This window comes from Onychomys torridus, chromosome 8 (genome assembly GCF_903995425.1).
Source record: "Onychomys torridus chromosome 8, mOncTor1.1, whole genome shotgun sequence".
Taxonomy (NCBI): domain Eukaryota; kingdom Metazoa; phylum Chordata; class Mammalia; order Rodentia; family Cricetidae; genus Onychomys; species Onychomys torridus.
Window position 1 is genome coordinate 57757306 of NC_050450.1, and position 15578 is coordinate 57772883.

Genomic DNA, 15578 nt, shown 5'->3' on the forward strand with positions numbered 1-15578 from the left:
GGATCATGGAGTCACCACCATCATCACCACCACCAACCCAGGATAACCCAAATTCTTCAGAGAATCAGATTAAAAGTCAAAGCCTGGGGCAGGTAAGATGGCTCACTGAGTAAAGACGCCTGCCAACAAGACTGACAACCTGAGTTCAAGCCCTGGGTACCCACACGCAACTTTGCATGCATATGTGTACACATAAACTAAGATAAATCTTTTTTTTTTTTTAGCATAACAGAAACGCCACTAATGAGGAGTATGGGAAATGCACAGTCATCAGGAACACAGCTGAGGTATGTTCACCAAACCTCCAGCCACGCCACCCTGCAGGATCCTGGATAGGAGAAGGCTCTGGAAGAGGACACAGTCCCCACAGTCCCCACTGTCATTGCCACTGAGACAAGCCACTGACTCAAACCCAGAGGATTTTCCTGTGGACTTCCTTCCCTCCTTATTTACATAGAAAAAACGCTCCTCCTACCCACACTAAAATCTCAGCAGCCTTAAACAAAGAACGTTTGCACAAGTCACTTTAGTTTTTAATTCCCAAGGGGCAGGGATCCTGTTTTGTGGATACTGCGGCTTCTTAGTCCTGTTAGCTAAGTCTACATCAAGCATAGAACATCGGGGTCACTGGGTTCCAAACGTCCTTGAGAACAACCTGGACCCAAGAAGGGCAAAAGCCATCCAACAAAGAATTTCAAATTGTGCCATGGTGACAGAGGCCTGGAGGGCAATAGGAAGACCCAGAGGGTCCTCAGGGGGAAAAACACAAAGGTAGAAAGCAACCACGGCAGGACACAGAATCTCCAGGAACACAGGTTAGAATGCCGGGCACTCCTTCAGCGAGAGGCTGGCAGCCACCTGTGGCTTCCTCTCCTCCTCCCCACAGGCATTGATCATGGGTTATGAATTTCAAACTTGAAGGATTTGTACTTTGCTCCAAGGAAAAACGGTCTGTTAGACCAACAAATCAATAAAACCAACTACAAGAACGCGGCTTCCCTCATCAGCCTCGAGGGAGCATCGGGCTCAGCCCCGGGAGACAATCTCGGTGGAGCCCACACCGTGGGCACGAGGCGGGACTGTCCCGGCCCGGGGCTCTCCGGGGTGGCTTAGACAAACTGGTCCCCAGTAGGCAGTGTCTCCCTCACAATTTCTCCCCCACGCAACTCTGCCAACTGCCCGATCTTCACCGGCCCCCTGTCTTCCTCTTGCCCCCCGCGGCTGTCCCTTCCCACTCCCTCTCCGTCCCAGCTCCTGCTTCCTCCACGGCGGCTGCTCCTCCCCTAGAGCTGCCCCTTCTCCCCGGCGTTCTTTCCTTCCCTCTGCCCGGACACACACCTCACAGCGCCGACCCTCTCCTCCCTAGACCGACGGTTGGGTCACACCAACCAAGAAGCTGCCCCGCGTGGCCCTCCCGAGCCCGCGCCGGCATGCACGCGTCGCCATGGCAACCCGGGGCCGGGAGCGTGAGTGGCGGGTCTGCGGACCCTGCGGACCCTGCGCAGGCGCACGGCTCTGCGGCCCCACCCCACTCGAGTCTTTCCCGCGTGGACCTGAGCCTAGAGGGCAAGGTGGGGGCGGGGGGGACTATGGTTTTCCACAGCTACTAAGTCTGGGGGCCGAAGGTGCGGAGTACGGCTCCGGGCTGCACTTGAGCACTACGCTGGAAGTGAAAACAAGACGACACCGTCCCGCAGGACGTGGGAAAGACCGGGGACCCGAACGCCCGACCCCGGCCCCCAGGTGTACGGGCTCCGGCCTGCACGGGTCCGGCAGGTGGCGCTCGGGGTGTCGCCTGCGAGGCTCGTTCGCCTTCCAGAAAGCTCTCCAGGATTTCCAGGCAGCCGCGGCTGCAGCTGGGTCCAGAGGAAAAACCGGGGCTGGAGCACCCCTGCCCTCCTGCTGCTCCCGCTTCTTAGCCCGGACTGGGGTCTAGGATTGCTGGGAGGCACGGGGCGGGGGAAACGGGTGAAGACTGGAACTGGATTTTTTTTTTTTTTTTTTTAAATCTGAGGATTGGCTTTTAAAAGCGTGGCTGGTTTTGGGGGCGAACGAGAGGCGGGGACTCCCCGGGGAAGGTGACCCGGCCGGGGAGGAGCTTTGCTCTCCATAGGAACAAAGGCTGCGTCCCAGAGCAGCCCGGAGCGCGCTGGAGGGGCAGACCCGAGCGGGGGCTAGGGGGCGCCACGCGGCCTGGTGGCTGGAAGGCGTAAAACAAAAAACAACAAAAAACAGCTGTCCCCGGGGTCGCGAGACGCTTTAGGGAGACGTGGGAAATGCCGCGAGGAAGCAGAATCATGGGAATAGGGAGGCGCCCTCCCTGCTTCCATCAATAGTGCCTAATTAAGACAAAGCCAGCAGCGAGCCCACTGATTACATTTCCATGAGGAGCTAAATGGATGACATTTTCTTTGCTGGATGGGAAGGGAAGCTGGCACCTCAACCCTCCCATTTTCACACCTGACAGGTCTCATTTGCCAGTCGGAAGTGGCGGGCCCAGGTACTCCTGAAGGCCAATGTATTTATCCACACCCTGACCCAACCTACCATCACTCCACAATTGACAGTTCCTCCCTTACACGCACACCACCACCTCCACCACCACCAAACTCTCAAACTTTTAGCCCTGCCTCTGCCTCTGCCTCCTGGGTGCTGGAATTACAGGGGTGTGCCACCACCACATCTGGCTACCACAATTATCCTGAAGATGAGTTTCTGGGCTCTTGATTTATGTGGTCTTCCGGCCCAGCCCAGACTCCTGTTGCTGAGAGCAGGCATGGGAGGAAAGAGTCCTTGCCACACCCTAAAACCAGCTGCGCCGCACGGGGGGACTGAGCTAGAACACGTAGGTAGCCTTCCAACCAGATGGCAGAGAGAGGGTATGCGGCTGGTCAGAATCCCAAGGGAAAGGTCCCAAAGGACTGAACATTTGTGGGGAGGCTCAGGGTGGGGAGCCTCAAGGGCAGGTTCACAAATCCCCCAGGGAAAGGAACTTTGCGTAGACCCCTTTTCTCTTCTGGCTCCCCTCTCAACTGTGGCTGTGCCTAGGGATCCCAGCCCCCCACATTATGCTAAATAGGTAATCAAACATCTTGCTTTGCTAATTACTGCTCAATCCGATTAAACGCCGCTGAAGCTCATCAACAGAGGTAGAGGGAAAAGGATGGGGGGGGGGCAGCCACAGCTGGGGTGCGGGGCTGGTCCCTAGGGGCTCTGGGGGACAGCTGAGAAACAGCCAGAGTGGTAAGCCTCAGTACATCCCAAAGGGTAGGGACTGACCAGTTGTACCTTGGAGTCACTTAGCCTGAGTGCATCTTCCCAACTATAGGCTTTTCTCTCCCTCATCACCCTCAGAACCCAGGCATCCGGCCATTCCCACAGCTACCCACACACACCCCTGTCCCAGATTTAATAAGGTCTGTTCTCTCACTGTCAATATTTGATTTCTCAGAGCCATCTCCACGGAGAAGAGGGGCCTCTTCCCGTCTTCCCCCCTACCTTGGTCCTCTTTGGCTCACTTCTAGCCCCTTTGTGCTCCCAACCTTCTCTGAACTTCCTGACTTAATGAAATGATATTAAAGTCTTAAGCGACTCCAAGAAGAATGGTTGCTATGGTGAAGGGAGTGGGCAGGACGCCTGGGTCCCTGAGGGGAGTAAGGCTGAGTGAAAGAAGGAGCCAGAGGCTAAGATCTAGAAGCCACAGGCCACAGTGGGTAATAGCAAATTTTGGGTGAGGTGGGGTGCCATACCTCTAGATCTTGGTGGGAAGCAGGGCATGAAGCGTGGGTGCCAGGAGAAGGTGGGAAGACAGATGTTCAGGGGGTCAGGGTTTCCACTGGCTGACCAGAGCATCCCTCAGGAGAGAGAGGCCAGTCTGGGAGACAAGGCCTCTGTGCCAGCAACCTCCCTGCTGCCCATCCCTGGACCAGTCCCGTGAGAACCAGAGCGGGTTCTTCCCTAACCCTGACTCATCCCTCTTCCCCCCCACAGGTGATTTGTAGCTGATGCCCCCACAGTGGCAGGGGCCAGGAAAGAGTCATTCCATGACATGAAGAACTGAGGGCTTCCCAAGAGAACACAAGCCAATGGACGGAGACCTAAGCCCCACCCCAGCTCCCCACACCCATCCCCTTCTCACTCCCCTGGGGACCCTGGCCCAGCCCCAGTCCCCTTGGGGTGGTGGGAATGCAGGGACATTTGGCTGAGGCTGATTGATGAGGGAGGAGGCAGCCCTTGGGCACTAAGACTGCTGTTTGCTGAGCACACAGATTCTTCTAGACTCACCAGCTGCTGCCCCCCTGAGGCTGCTCGTGGGGGCCCCCACCCCACCAGTCAGTGCCATTGGGGGAGCTGATGCCTAAGTTCCTGGGAAGAGGGAGAACCAGGAAATCAGCTGCTTGAATTCCCTCATGGGAATCCTGGGTACCTGGCAGCTGGTGGTCTCGAACTCCCTCCACACCACCTCTGCCCTGCCACACATTCTTGCTACCCAGTTGTGGCCATTCATTCTGTGGCTTTTTTTCTAGCCCCTACCTACCAGTGCGAGCCCAGGCAAACCAGCACCCTGCTTTCAAACCACCCTGAAGCCCCTTCCCCAACCTGCCTGCAGACCTTGAACCTCTCCCTAGGAAGGGGGAACCCCAAGTCTGTGGGTGCCCATTTTCTCTTTGGGAAGACTCCCTTTTTTCACTCTACCTTAAACCTCAGTGACATCAGACATGGCCCACCACATATTTCCATTGCAGCCAGCTCACCAGAGTAAAGAAAGGCACCCACTGCAAGGCCTAGAGTTCCATCCTGAGGACCCACATGACAGGAAGAGAGCCAGCTCCTGTAGCTTGGCCTCCACCCTCCACACACACACCACAGCCTGCGTGCTCCCGTCACACACACCCAGGAACATACATTTTAAAAAAGAAATTTCGATTGCACCTCTACCCCATTTCCATATTGTTCGCACTCCCCAGAGCAAACCACACTCTCGTGGGTGGAAGTTGTATCCCTTTAGCTGCAGAGGATGGCAGAGCCTGTGCCTCTGCCGCTCAGCCCCCAGGATGCCCTTCGTCTTAGGCTGTTAGGAGGGCAGCTTCTACTTGCTCCTTTCAGTTCTGCTCTGCTTGCCCACTCTAGACATGGCTCTTTTCATTTCGTCTTTATTTTGTTTTGTTGCTTATTGGAGACAGGGTTTCACTTCATAGGTCACACTGGCCTCAAACTCACAAGCCTCCTACTCCTCCACCTGCCAAGTGCTGGGATTATAAACTCTCCTCACCATATTCCTGCTCAGGATGTTGTGTCCTAGGCTCCCAAAAGCTCAAAGCATCCTCCCGTCCTCCCAGGGTTTAGAAAGTCCTTGAGGAGAACTGGTCCACACAAACAGGAAACCAAAAGGAGAAGATGATGGAAGACTGAGCTAGATGCCCGCCGTCCTTTCTTTTTCTGCTTCTTTGATGCAGGCTTTCCCTGTGCAGTTCTGGCTGTCCTGGAACTCACTCTGTAGACCAGGCTGGCCTCGAACTCAGACATCTGCCTGCCTCTGCCTCCTGAGTGCTGGGATTAAAGGTGTGCACCACCACTCCTAACTAGACCAGCTCCCTGAAGTGACTTTCTCTCCCTCGGACTGAAGCTAGGGAGAGACAGAATATCTGGAAGGAAAATGAGGAAGATGTCCTTGTTATTACCAAACACATCAAAATTCTCTCTCCCTTTGTACCTGTTCTTACCTCTGCCTGCAGACCTTTCCCATTGCAGTGCTTGGCTGCCCCACAGGGCACTCCGAATCTCAAAGGTTGATCCTGTTACTCTGGGTTTTGATTGTTTGGTCTTGTTTCCTTTGCCACAGGGTCTCACCCACCCTACAGTCCAGGCTGGCTTCTAACTCTTCCCGTCTCAGACTCAATATCTGTTTTCATGAACTGAAATTGTAATATGCTGTTCCCTATCAAAATGTGGACTTCAAGCTAGGTGTCGTGGCGCACGCCTTTAATCCCAGGCAGAGAGGCAGGTGGATCTCTGTAAGTTCGAGGCCAGTCTAGTTTACAAAGTGAGTTCCAGGACAGCCAGGGCTCTGTTACACAGAGAAATACTGTCTCAAAAAACCAAACAAACAAAGACTTCAAAAGCTAAATGCAGGCCAGGCATGGAGTTGCACCCCTTTAATCCCAGCACTCAGGAAGCAAAGACAGGTGGACCTCTGAGTTCCAGGCCATCCTGATCTATATAATAAAACCCTATTGTTGTTGTGTGTGTGTGTGGTTGGGAGTGGGGTAGTGTGGTGTTTTGTTTTGTTTTTAAGGTTTTTCAAGACAGGCCCTAGATGTCCTGGAACACACTCCATAGACCAGTCTGGCCTCGAACCCACAGAGATCCATTTTCCTCTCCCATTCAAATGCTGGGATTAATGGCATGTGCCACCATCACCCAGCTAAGACCTTGTTTTAAAATTAGACAAAAACCACAGTTTTAGGCCAGCTTGGGCTAGAGTGAGACGCTATCTCAAATAAAGGTGGAAGGGAGGCTAGAGAGATGTCTCAGTGATTAAGTGTACAGGTGATGCAGAGGCCTCATGTTTGGCTCCCAGCACCTACATGAGGCTCAACATCTCCAGTTATAGGGGATCTGGTGCCATCATGACCATGAGACATGGACAGGGTGCACATGCATACATGCACGCAAAAATATTCAAATTAAATACATTTTAAACAAAAAAGTGGACTTCAGGGCTGGGGGTGCAGCTCCATGTATAGTGCTTGTCAAACATATTCATGGGCCTAGGCTTGCTGCTAGCACTATTTGGGAGAACATAAAAGCATTAAACAAACAAACAAAAAAAATGTGGCTTCAAGAGACAGGATTCTGCCTTAGCACACAGTGAACACTTAGAACCCAGGGTGTGGAGCGGCTGACTGGACAAACGGACCCATGAGCATCTTCCTGCCCATCTATTCTTGTCATAGTTGGTACCCCAGGAGTGTGTTTGTGTACTTGTATCCAGAAAGCCAACAGATGGCATGTGCGGTTCTATGAGGAAGTCACCAGCATTTTCAAATAGCTTAAAAGTGAGTCTCTGCGCCTGTGAGAGGCTGTAGGTGTTGTGAATGTCAGGTGGTTGGCAGGGGGTCCGTGGATGCCAGTGCTCAGAGGGGGTGTGTCCCAGGGCAGGCGCTGCTGTGCGGTACGTGCAGTTTCTCTCCCCAGCTGCGCATCTGTCCCCAGGTGTCTTCCTGTCTCTCAGCGTGTTGTGATGTCTTGGCTGCTCCGGTGAGGTGTTTGCCACAGAGACGATTTATCCCCACTTCTCTCCCCTCTTGTATCCACCTGTATCTCTGGATGTGTCAAGGGAGCTCTCAGAACCCTTGTCCCCTCACACTCACAGCCCTGCCCCAGTCTTGGACCCCTCCCTTTCTCAGTGGGCCCTGTTGCTGGGCTCTGTGTTGCCATAGTGACGGTTGCCAAGTCCCTGAGGCTGATAGCCAGCGATGGGGCTGTCGGCTCCATCCACGCGGGAGGCTGAGGGGGGCTTCCCATTGTGTAGAGAAGGGGATGTTTCCAAGACAACCAACCCCCACTAAGGGCCAGGGACCAACCCTTCCAACCCCCTCGAGCCTCCCCACTTTGGGCAGCTCCAGTGTGGGCTCAGAAGGCAAGAGGAAATTCCACACAGCCCAGTACCTTGTCGCCCAGTTCTCAACTCCCCTCCTTCAGTACCTATACCTCAGAGGCATCTTGCTGAGAGGGATCGGGGTCTCTGTGAACAGAGAGGAAGGGGGACCCCTTGACCTCCAGGCAGATGGGAGACAGTAGGAGGGAACCTTAAGTCAGGGGAGGGCAGCCAGGGCAGAGGTTGTGACCCCCGCTGACTCGCTTCAGTGATGCTCCTGACGGCAGCTTTTGTGGCTGGAGAATGGGGTTGAGTCTAGGGGGATGGGCACCTGGGCTTTTCGGGGAGAAGAGCCTGGGGTATGGTACAGAGGCAGTCACACTTGACGCCTGGGTGCCTGGGGTCTTCCTACAATTTTCTCCTCAGCTTTATCCCTTCAGTCACATTAGTCCCCAACAGCAAAACTCCCCAAGTCAGAGGTACCTTGGGGAGGGGTGTAGGAAACAGATCTTCACAGGATCATTTTTACCACAGTGACGCCAATGGTGACTTGTGTCCTCTCCCAGGGGCTCACACCCCCCACGTGTGAACAGTATCGGCACATATCAGTGAGTGTTCCAGCAAGCCCTCTCTACAGGTGGTTGCCTCCCTCAGCCTTCTGAAGCCGTGCTTCCCTCTCCATAAACTACCCACTTCACCACTCCAACCAGTGTTCTTTCCCCAGGCCCCTTGGTTCATGTGACCAACCCTCTGCTGACCCTAAGCTTGAACGCCATTCTGACCCCCCAGATCCATGTCCAACAGCCTTCTCACCAACTTTTAAAGTTTTTATTTATTTATTTTTCCTGTTTTCTGTTGTTCAAATTTCCCTTTTACAGTAAAACTATTGAGGTGACGGCCATACCCCGCCACCTCCCCCATGGCAATATCAACTTCCTGTTCCCTGGAAGGAGCTGGGAACCACAGCACCAGAAAATGCGTTGACCTCTGGTGGACAAAACAACCATTTTGGTTGGTGACTGAGGTGGCTGACTTGGTGCCTAAGGGCAGCTTTGATCTAATAAAACCGAGCTGGGAGGAAACTGAGGCAGCAGCCCACTGTGCACTAAAGAGCGGGAAGAGGGATAGCCTCGTCACTATGGGACAGCAACCAGTGCTAGTAACCGCCATCAGCTAGACCAGTCAGCAGACCACCCCTTGGCCACTAAGATGGGTGCTGTGTTGGGTTTGAAGGGAGGAAGGCAGGAACGAGACAGCCGTCCGGTCACTGGGGAGAACATGTGGGTTCTTGGGGGAGTCCTGTTGATAACAGAGATTATACCGGGATACCCTAAGGGGAGAACAAGACAAATTGGGCTGCCACAGCAGGTGGCAGCCATCTTAGCTGTCCTAAAAATCGCACAGAGCACAAGGGAAGGGAGGTCCTGGGAAGTGCCACCGAACACTAAGAAAATTCTCAGTCCACACCTGTCCTCTCACAGTGGTAAGTTCCAGCTTCCTCCTAAAACAGGAAGTTCCTCCTGCCCCTTCCTCCACAGGGTAAGAACCATCCACTTCCCACGCCCACCCCACAACCTCCCCAGACTAAGCCACTTGGAATTCCAGCCAGATCACTTCCTATTTCAGGAGTGCGACTTCCTGTCCTGGATGAAGGCACTTCCAGTTCCTGCTGCACTCCTCTGCCACCTCCCAGGCTGTTTCTGTCCAGGCCTGGTCACTTCGTGTCTGGAGCGAGTCACTTCCCATGTGATGCCCTGCGGGCATCAGATCAAGTCCATAGAGTCCCCACTGGCTCACATCTTGCTATCAGCCACTGGACACCACAGGACACTTCTTCTCATGGTAGTGGTTGTCACCCAACCACCCCAAATGGCTGGAGTATGCACACAGAAGGGCAGAGAAAGAGGCCCTGTGCCCGGAGACAGAATCTTCCCCCAAAAGCCCCGGTTTTGGGCAGACTGAGGGGAGCAGTTGATGTGAAAAGTTGGAAAGGGCCGAGAGCCGAGGGGAGAGACGCTTTGATGCCCCAACCCAGGACACGTGTGAGAGGCACAGGACAAGAAGCCAAGAGGGTAAAGGAGATGGAAGGAGGAGGGTGCTAGGGAAGAGGGAGAGAACAGACCTAGAGACAGGAGAGAGAGAATAAGAGATAGAGAAAGAGAAAAACTGTGAGAGACAGAAAGGGGTACCAACCAAAAGACAGACTGTCCCCACCCCTACTCTGGGTGGGCGAGGGAACAGGACACCTGTGTCGTGTTAAAGGAGGCTGAGCCTGTGCCCCCTTCCCCAAGAGGCAGAGATCAGAGGAGTGCCCACAGCCAAACAAGGGGGGGAGGGGGCAAGAAGAGGTGGAGTCAAGTCTTAAGGGATCCTAAACTGCTGACAGACAAGGGCTTTAGCCAGGAGGAACCAAGGAGCTGGTGGGACAAAGGAGGCCAAGGTTATGGCGCAGGTGCCCCTCATCCCATGAATTAAACTGGAGGAGCACCCCTTGGAGGGCTGGATTGAGGAAAGCCAGGAGGGAGGAGCCCTCATACCTTGTAGTAGATGTTTGGAGGGCTCTGAGGAGGGCCATCCTGTACGATGTACACAGGGTGCCCATAGTCACCACTCACCTTCTCATAGTGGGGGCAGAAGGGGGGATCTGCAGCCCCACCACCCCGCAGGGCTATTCCTAGCTCCCCAGGCTCAGCCTCCCGAGGTCCCATCCCCCCTCCACCACCCAGACCCAGAGACCCTCCCCTCCCAAAGGAGCCAGGACCAGGGTGGCGACTCTCCGAAGGCTTGGCCCGCCGTCTCCGCCAACACATGGCACCCCCAGCCCCTGCCACGCCCAGCAAGAGCAGCGCCAGCCCCCCTGCTGCCCCAGCCACTGCGGGCATGCTGGGAGGGGGCAGGGGGCCTTCAGCACCCCGGGAGGTTGCATTGCTGTTGGGGTCACCTGGCAGGGAAGGGGTGAAGGAGGAAAGAGGGGGAGGGGCTGAAGGAACCATCTGGATATTTGGATACACCCAGCCCTGGGGGGGAGGGGTCCCCATGATGGGCTCTTCCCCAGCAGTGCCCAAGCCCTTTAGGTATCCCACATTCCCTCCCCCCAGGGCCCAGATCCAAATCCAGGTGTCCAGCCTGCAGCTCGCTGCCATGTAGCCCCCCCACTTCTCTGACAGCGCTGATTGAAGCACTGACTTGGCTAATTAGTTCTAATTGAGTCTTTTCCTCATTTGGTTTCCACTTCCCTCCCACCCTCCCGTCCTCTCTCCTCTTTCCTGTGTCGCCGCCCCCAAAACGGGAGAGGGAGGGCGGAAGGGGGGGTGACAGCAGGGCAGCTGGGGTCTGAGAGTTGAGGAGGCAGCGACTGGCTCCTGGTTCCTACCTGGTAGGCTGTCCTTCCCAGGCTCCAGGCTGTGAGCTGCACCTCGGTCTCTCTCCATGGGCATTTCAGACACAGGTTTTCGGGGTACAGCTCCTCCTCGGGGACCTGAAGGCAGGGGAGACACAAAAGAGAGGGGCTGAGATAACGGCCCCTGGCCCACATGTACTACCCTAAATCTCCCCCAGCTCCTAGCAGGAGCCCCTGGCCCCACTCACTCTGGCCCACTCGCAGGAGTACCCTCATGCCTCTGGTTAAGCACACGCCTCCCTGCAAGCTCTCCAGGCCTTCCCGGGTCCCGTCAGATGTGGCTGGAAACAAGGACACCAGGGAAGAAGTCAGCACTGCAGGTCCAGCCCCTCCTGTCCCCATGCCCTGGGGGAACACTGCTGAAGGCCCAGAGGTGGATTCCAGTGGTCTTCCCTTCCTCGCCCTCCATCCCAGGGACTCTCTATTGCCCCTGCCCTCTGCCTGGCAGTACCAATTATGTAGTAATCGTGGTGGGACCGGAACTCGTGGCCCCAGAGGTTAGGGCTGTATTCTTGGAACTTGATGGTGAAGCGGAGGTCCAGGTCTGGCCGGTCACATGTGAGAAGAAGGTTTGGTGCAGGGGGTGCCTCACAGCGCCGACCCTGGGCACCTCCTACCAGGTACAGCTTGTAGAATTCATAACTGGGAGAGGAGTGGGGGCCGGGAGGCCGGGCCCGGGGGCAAAGTAGGTCTAGCCGGTCCCCGATCTGCGGGTAAAGTACGTAACCACCCTCTGCCTGGAACCTATTGGGAAGACAAAGTAGACAAGGAAGAAACGTCAGGGGTGTGGTGCCCAAAGCTTTCCCTCGCTCACTCTCAACCCTCCAGGACAGCAATTCTCAGCTCCCACCCATGGCCTTTGTTTGAGTCCCATGTTCAGTAAGCGCGGGCACCAAGGTCTTTGCTAGCTCACATCAGAAGCAGCAGGAGGCCAGGCTCAGAGGTCTCCTGCCCCTTGGTGTGCCCAAATGCACTCTTCAGCCCGCCCTCACCACATGCACACTGCCATCTCCCGCTCCATCACCGGTGCCGTTGCCATGGCAACGGGATGCCAGTTACCAAGGAGCTGGCCTCTCTGGAACCACACAGCCCACCCCTCCCAGGTGATTTCACTATTCCATGGCAGTCAACCATGGGGGTAGAAACCTCCCCCTCCTCCAGGCCACCACTGAATTTCAGGGCAAAGGGGGCGAGGCAGAGGTTGTGGGGTAGGGGTGGGATGCGGACCAGTTTCCCAGGTTAGCCAGTCAATGAGACATAAAGTGTTAGTTTGGCTCTGATCAAAACGGGGGCTGATGAGAACCAATGCACCTGGGGACCCACATGATAGGAGGAGACCACCCAGATCACTCTCCTTCCTGCGTCCCGCCTTGGGGCTTAAACTTTCTGAGGAAAGTGTTCTGCTTTGAGTTGGAGTAGTTGACTTCTGCAGCCACAGCTGACAGAGCCCAGCATACATCCTTGGCCAGTAAGCCAGGGGACCCATGGGCCCAGCACGGCCACAACTTGCCTACCACTGCAAGCCCTGCCCGTGCGGGCATCCATAGGAGAAACTGAGCCCCAGGAGACTGTTGCCCAGCATCTTTCCAGACTCCAAACGACCGCTCCCACCCAACATCCAAGAGTCTCAGACCATCCTAATGTCTTTTCTCAACCCTATCAGGATAGCCCAATTTATACCCTCAAGCTACACCTGCTACTCAAAACTGCAGCCAGGAGTTGCTGGCAGGTGGGAGAGCCTGAGGTTATCCCTAGGAAGAGACTGGAGGGGGAGAGGGTGTCAGGATTGGGACAGGGCAGGGAGGCCAGAAAGCAAAAACCACAAACAAACAAAAACAACCCTACCTCTCCTTTCACGAGCATACAACACGTCCAAATACCTTGCCTCCAATCCTCATAACAGCTGTAAGGACTAAAGATGTAAACTCAGAGAGGTTAAGTGACGTGCCTACGGCTACACAGCAAAAACAGCAGAGCTAGGGTTAAGACCAAGTACCTGGGGAGCTCTGGTCCACTCCCTCCCACAACCTCTCACAGCCTCCCCAGGGAAGCAGGAAGTTTCTGACACACAGAACTCTTGGGCTGATGGTAATAGAAAGTGCCATGGAGGCAAATCACTTAGATGACCTCCCATAGGTTCCGTCTGCCCTGTGTGACTGACCCTTGGCCGCTTTTCAACCCAAAGCAAGCATGCCAGGGAAGAGTCCCTGATGGGAGAGTTTGCAGCCAAGAGAACAGGAGAGGGCAATGGTATCCTCAGGAACCCAGAGGCAAGAAGAAGGGGAGAGGCTGGAGGGGCTCAGGGCTCACTCTAGAAAGAAGCCGCCAAACTAGGAAGACGGGAATATATTCTAGCTGACAAGCTGTGCAGCCAAAGGTTCACTAGTCCTGCGTCTGTGAACACAAGTTGGGATGGTGAGCTGTTCCTAAGCCCCACACTGAACCCACTCGGCTCTCATCTCAACACCGAGTGCCTCCTGGGAGCTAGGCATCCCTGCCCTTCCCAGCGGTGCTTCAGCAGGACCTAGTCAGCATCTCTCTCCTGAGAGCTGACATTAACCAGGCTCCCTTCAACCCAGATGACACAGCTCTCCTACAGAGCCAAATAGTCACCCCACTGCCCTCTCGCTGCCCGTGAACTTTTTATCTTTGCCCCTTTAAGGTCTCCAAACTCCTGACACATGGCATCACCACCCACATCCAGCTCTGTGAGACTCGGAGTCTGGGTCCTAAGATCATTGCTGTCTTCTAACCTGTCACCTCATCTCAGTGCTACAACCTCCTCCCAGCTCGGAATCCAAACCCTGAAGTCTCCAAGGTTCCAAATCCCTTACCCACGGGTCTGGAGTCTCCCCAGTCCCAGGCCACTCACCTCTTATTCGCCGAGTTCCAGTAGACAGGCTCCAGGCTGAGTCCAGACACCAGCCCCGCAAAACCCAGCAGCAGTAGGGTCCCGACTTGCACAACCCCTGGCCCAAAATGGGGGGCCCCCATGACCCTACCAAGGCCTGGGGGGCGGGGCACCAACTCCCCCAAAGTCTCTCACCCCTCAGGGGTGGCTACCACGCTGTGGAGCCCCAGTCACCCTGGTGGGTGGCTAATCACCCCCAGCTCCCACAAGGACCCTCTTTTCTGCTGTGCCTGCGCCCCGGCTCCAGAGCGCTCAGCTCCACAAGAACCCTTGCAGGGGCCGTCTGCAGGCGCCCTACGCGCCCCCGGCCCACGCGCCAGCACCTCGGGATTTGTGCGCCCGGCTACGTGGGGGACATGGGGAGCCGCCGAGGACCGGGCGGGGGCGGCATGGGGTGCCGGACAAGGCAGCGAGGAAGGGGACACCGAGCCGGAGCCCCAGCCTCGCCGGGATTGAGGGCAGCAGGCTAAGGGAGGAAACCAGTCCCGAGCCCAGGAGGGGGGAGTTAAAGGAGAGGCGGGGAGGGGGAGAGCATGGTGGAGGGAAAAACCGGAGCTGGAGCTCAGTCGGAGCGGGCGTCGCATCCCGCGGCCCACGCCCCCCACACCTCCCTCACCTCGCGCACCTCCCGTCCGCCACCCCGCCTCGCTGCCCGGCGCGGTCTCTCACGCCCCCTTTGTCCCTCGCAGTGTCCGCCTCTGGCTGAGTTTCTGCTTGCCTTTCTCCTTCCTGCCCTCCGATCGCCCGAGCGGTTGGACTCTTCCTCGCTAGCATCTAGAAAGGCTCTGGCCCTATCCGCCCCGAAAAACCTTCCCCCTCTGCTCCCGCAGCCTGCTCCCCTTCCACCCCAAAACAACACCCCGCTGCTTCCGAGCGGCCCGGAGAGGGTAATGATAACCTTGGAGGCGAGGCACTTCACTGAGGATGGCTAAGTTGATGGGTCTACCTGTGTGAAGTGGGAGGGGGCAGAGCTACCCGGGTTGAGAGAGGACCCCGTGACTTGACCAAGGTCACACGGGGAGTTTAGGGAAAACCGAAAATACAACCTAGGCTGCTCAACTCCCCTTTCCTGGGGTCCCCTTTGTCAGTTTCTCTGACCCTTTGCTGTTTGCTGTGGATTAGGTGGAGACTAGGGAGTGGATTTTGACCCTTCTTAGATGATCATGGAGAGAAGTGGGACTGGGAAAGGAAAGGGGGTACCTATAACCCCCAAAGCTGCACTCCACAGGAAGGGCTGTTTCCAATTATCCTGGGGGAAGGGAGGAGCTGCCTTCTTGGGTGTAAGAAGCGAGGCTTTCAGCACCTCCCTGCAGGGGCGGCATTCCTCTCCTTCCTGCCCAATCCTCCAACATGCAGCTCCTTCCCTTGGACTGAGGCCCCCACCACGGCCCCGTTGACAGCATCTCTTCAAAGACTCCCATTCCGGGTGTTTGACAAGGTGTGTGAGGAGGGGAGCGTGGACAGATGGAGAAGCGCGACCATCGTGCCTGCTGAAGGAGCCAGCCCCTTGCCCTGGCGCTGCATTCTAGAGACTAATGTGAAGCAACTGTGTTTCTCCATTTCCTCCTTCCTGTGTGTCCTTGACTGCCTGCTAGGGTGCAGTGGGGCACAGTGTTCTTGCACCCTTCCCTCTGCAGCCGGATGATGGTAAACAGGGCGCTGTGCAG

The 15578-nt window shown here is 56.0% G+C and overlaps 2 protein-coding genes across 3 annotated transcripts in view; both read right to left on the reverse strand.

Annotated features, from left to right (window-relative positions):
- Dnah2 (dynein axonemal heavy chain 2) overlaps positions 1 to 1413 on the reverse strand; it is a 100312-nt gene extending 98899 nt beyond the window's left edge. The window contains exon 1 of the mRNA XM_036195242.1: positions 1339 to 1413. The gene's annotated coding sequence lies outside the window, so the exon portion shown is untranslated. The remainder of the gene's footprint in view (positions 1 to 1338) is intronic.
- Positions 1414 to 8413: 7000 nt separating this feature from the next.
- Efnb3 (ephrin B3) lies at positions 8414 to 14707 on the reverse strand. Of its 2 annotated transcripts, none has more exons than XM_036197571.1 (5): positions 13873 to 14707; positions 11452 to 11744; positions 11189 to 11281; positions 10974 to 11078; positions 8414 to 10541 (listed from the first exon to the last, which is right to left on the reverse strand). In XM_036197571.1, exons 1-5 carry the CDS (start codon positions 13992 to 13994, stop codon positions 10132 to 10134), a joined length of 1023 nt encoding a protein of 340 aa, XP_036053464.1. In that variant the 5' UTR covers positions 13995 to 14707; the 3' UTR covers positions 8414 to 10131. The 2 variants fall into 2 exon arrangements, with proteins under 2 accessions (XP_036053464.1, XP_036053466.1); XM_036197573.1 differs by having other exon boundaries at positions 8438 to 9722; positions 13873 to 14525.
- Positions 14708 to 15578: the final 871 nt, after the last annotated feature.

What these genes read in the sequence shown, in the direction of transcription:
- Efnb3 (XM_036197571.1), bottom strand. Translation starts at nt 13,994, where the DNA reads ATGGGGGCCCCCCATTTTGGGCCAGGGGTTGTGCAAGTCGGGACCCTA. An exon ending in TGGAACTCGGCGAATAAGAG is followed by an intron (nt 11,745 to 13,872) that starts GTGAGTGGCCTG and finishes TCTTCCCAATAG; the next exon opens with GTTCCAGGCAGAGGGTGGTT. An exon ending in TGGGAAGGACAGCCTACCAG is followed by an intron (nt 10,542 to 10,973) that starts GTAGGAACCAGG and finishes CTTCCCTGCCAG; the next exon opens with GTGACCCCAACAGCAATGCA.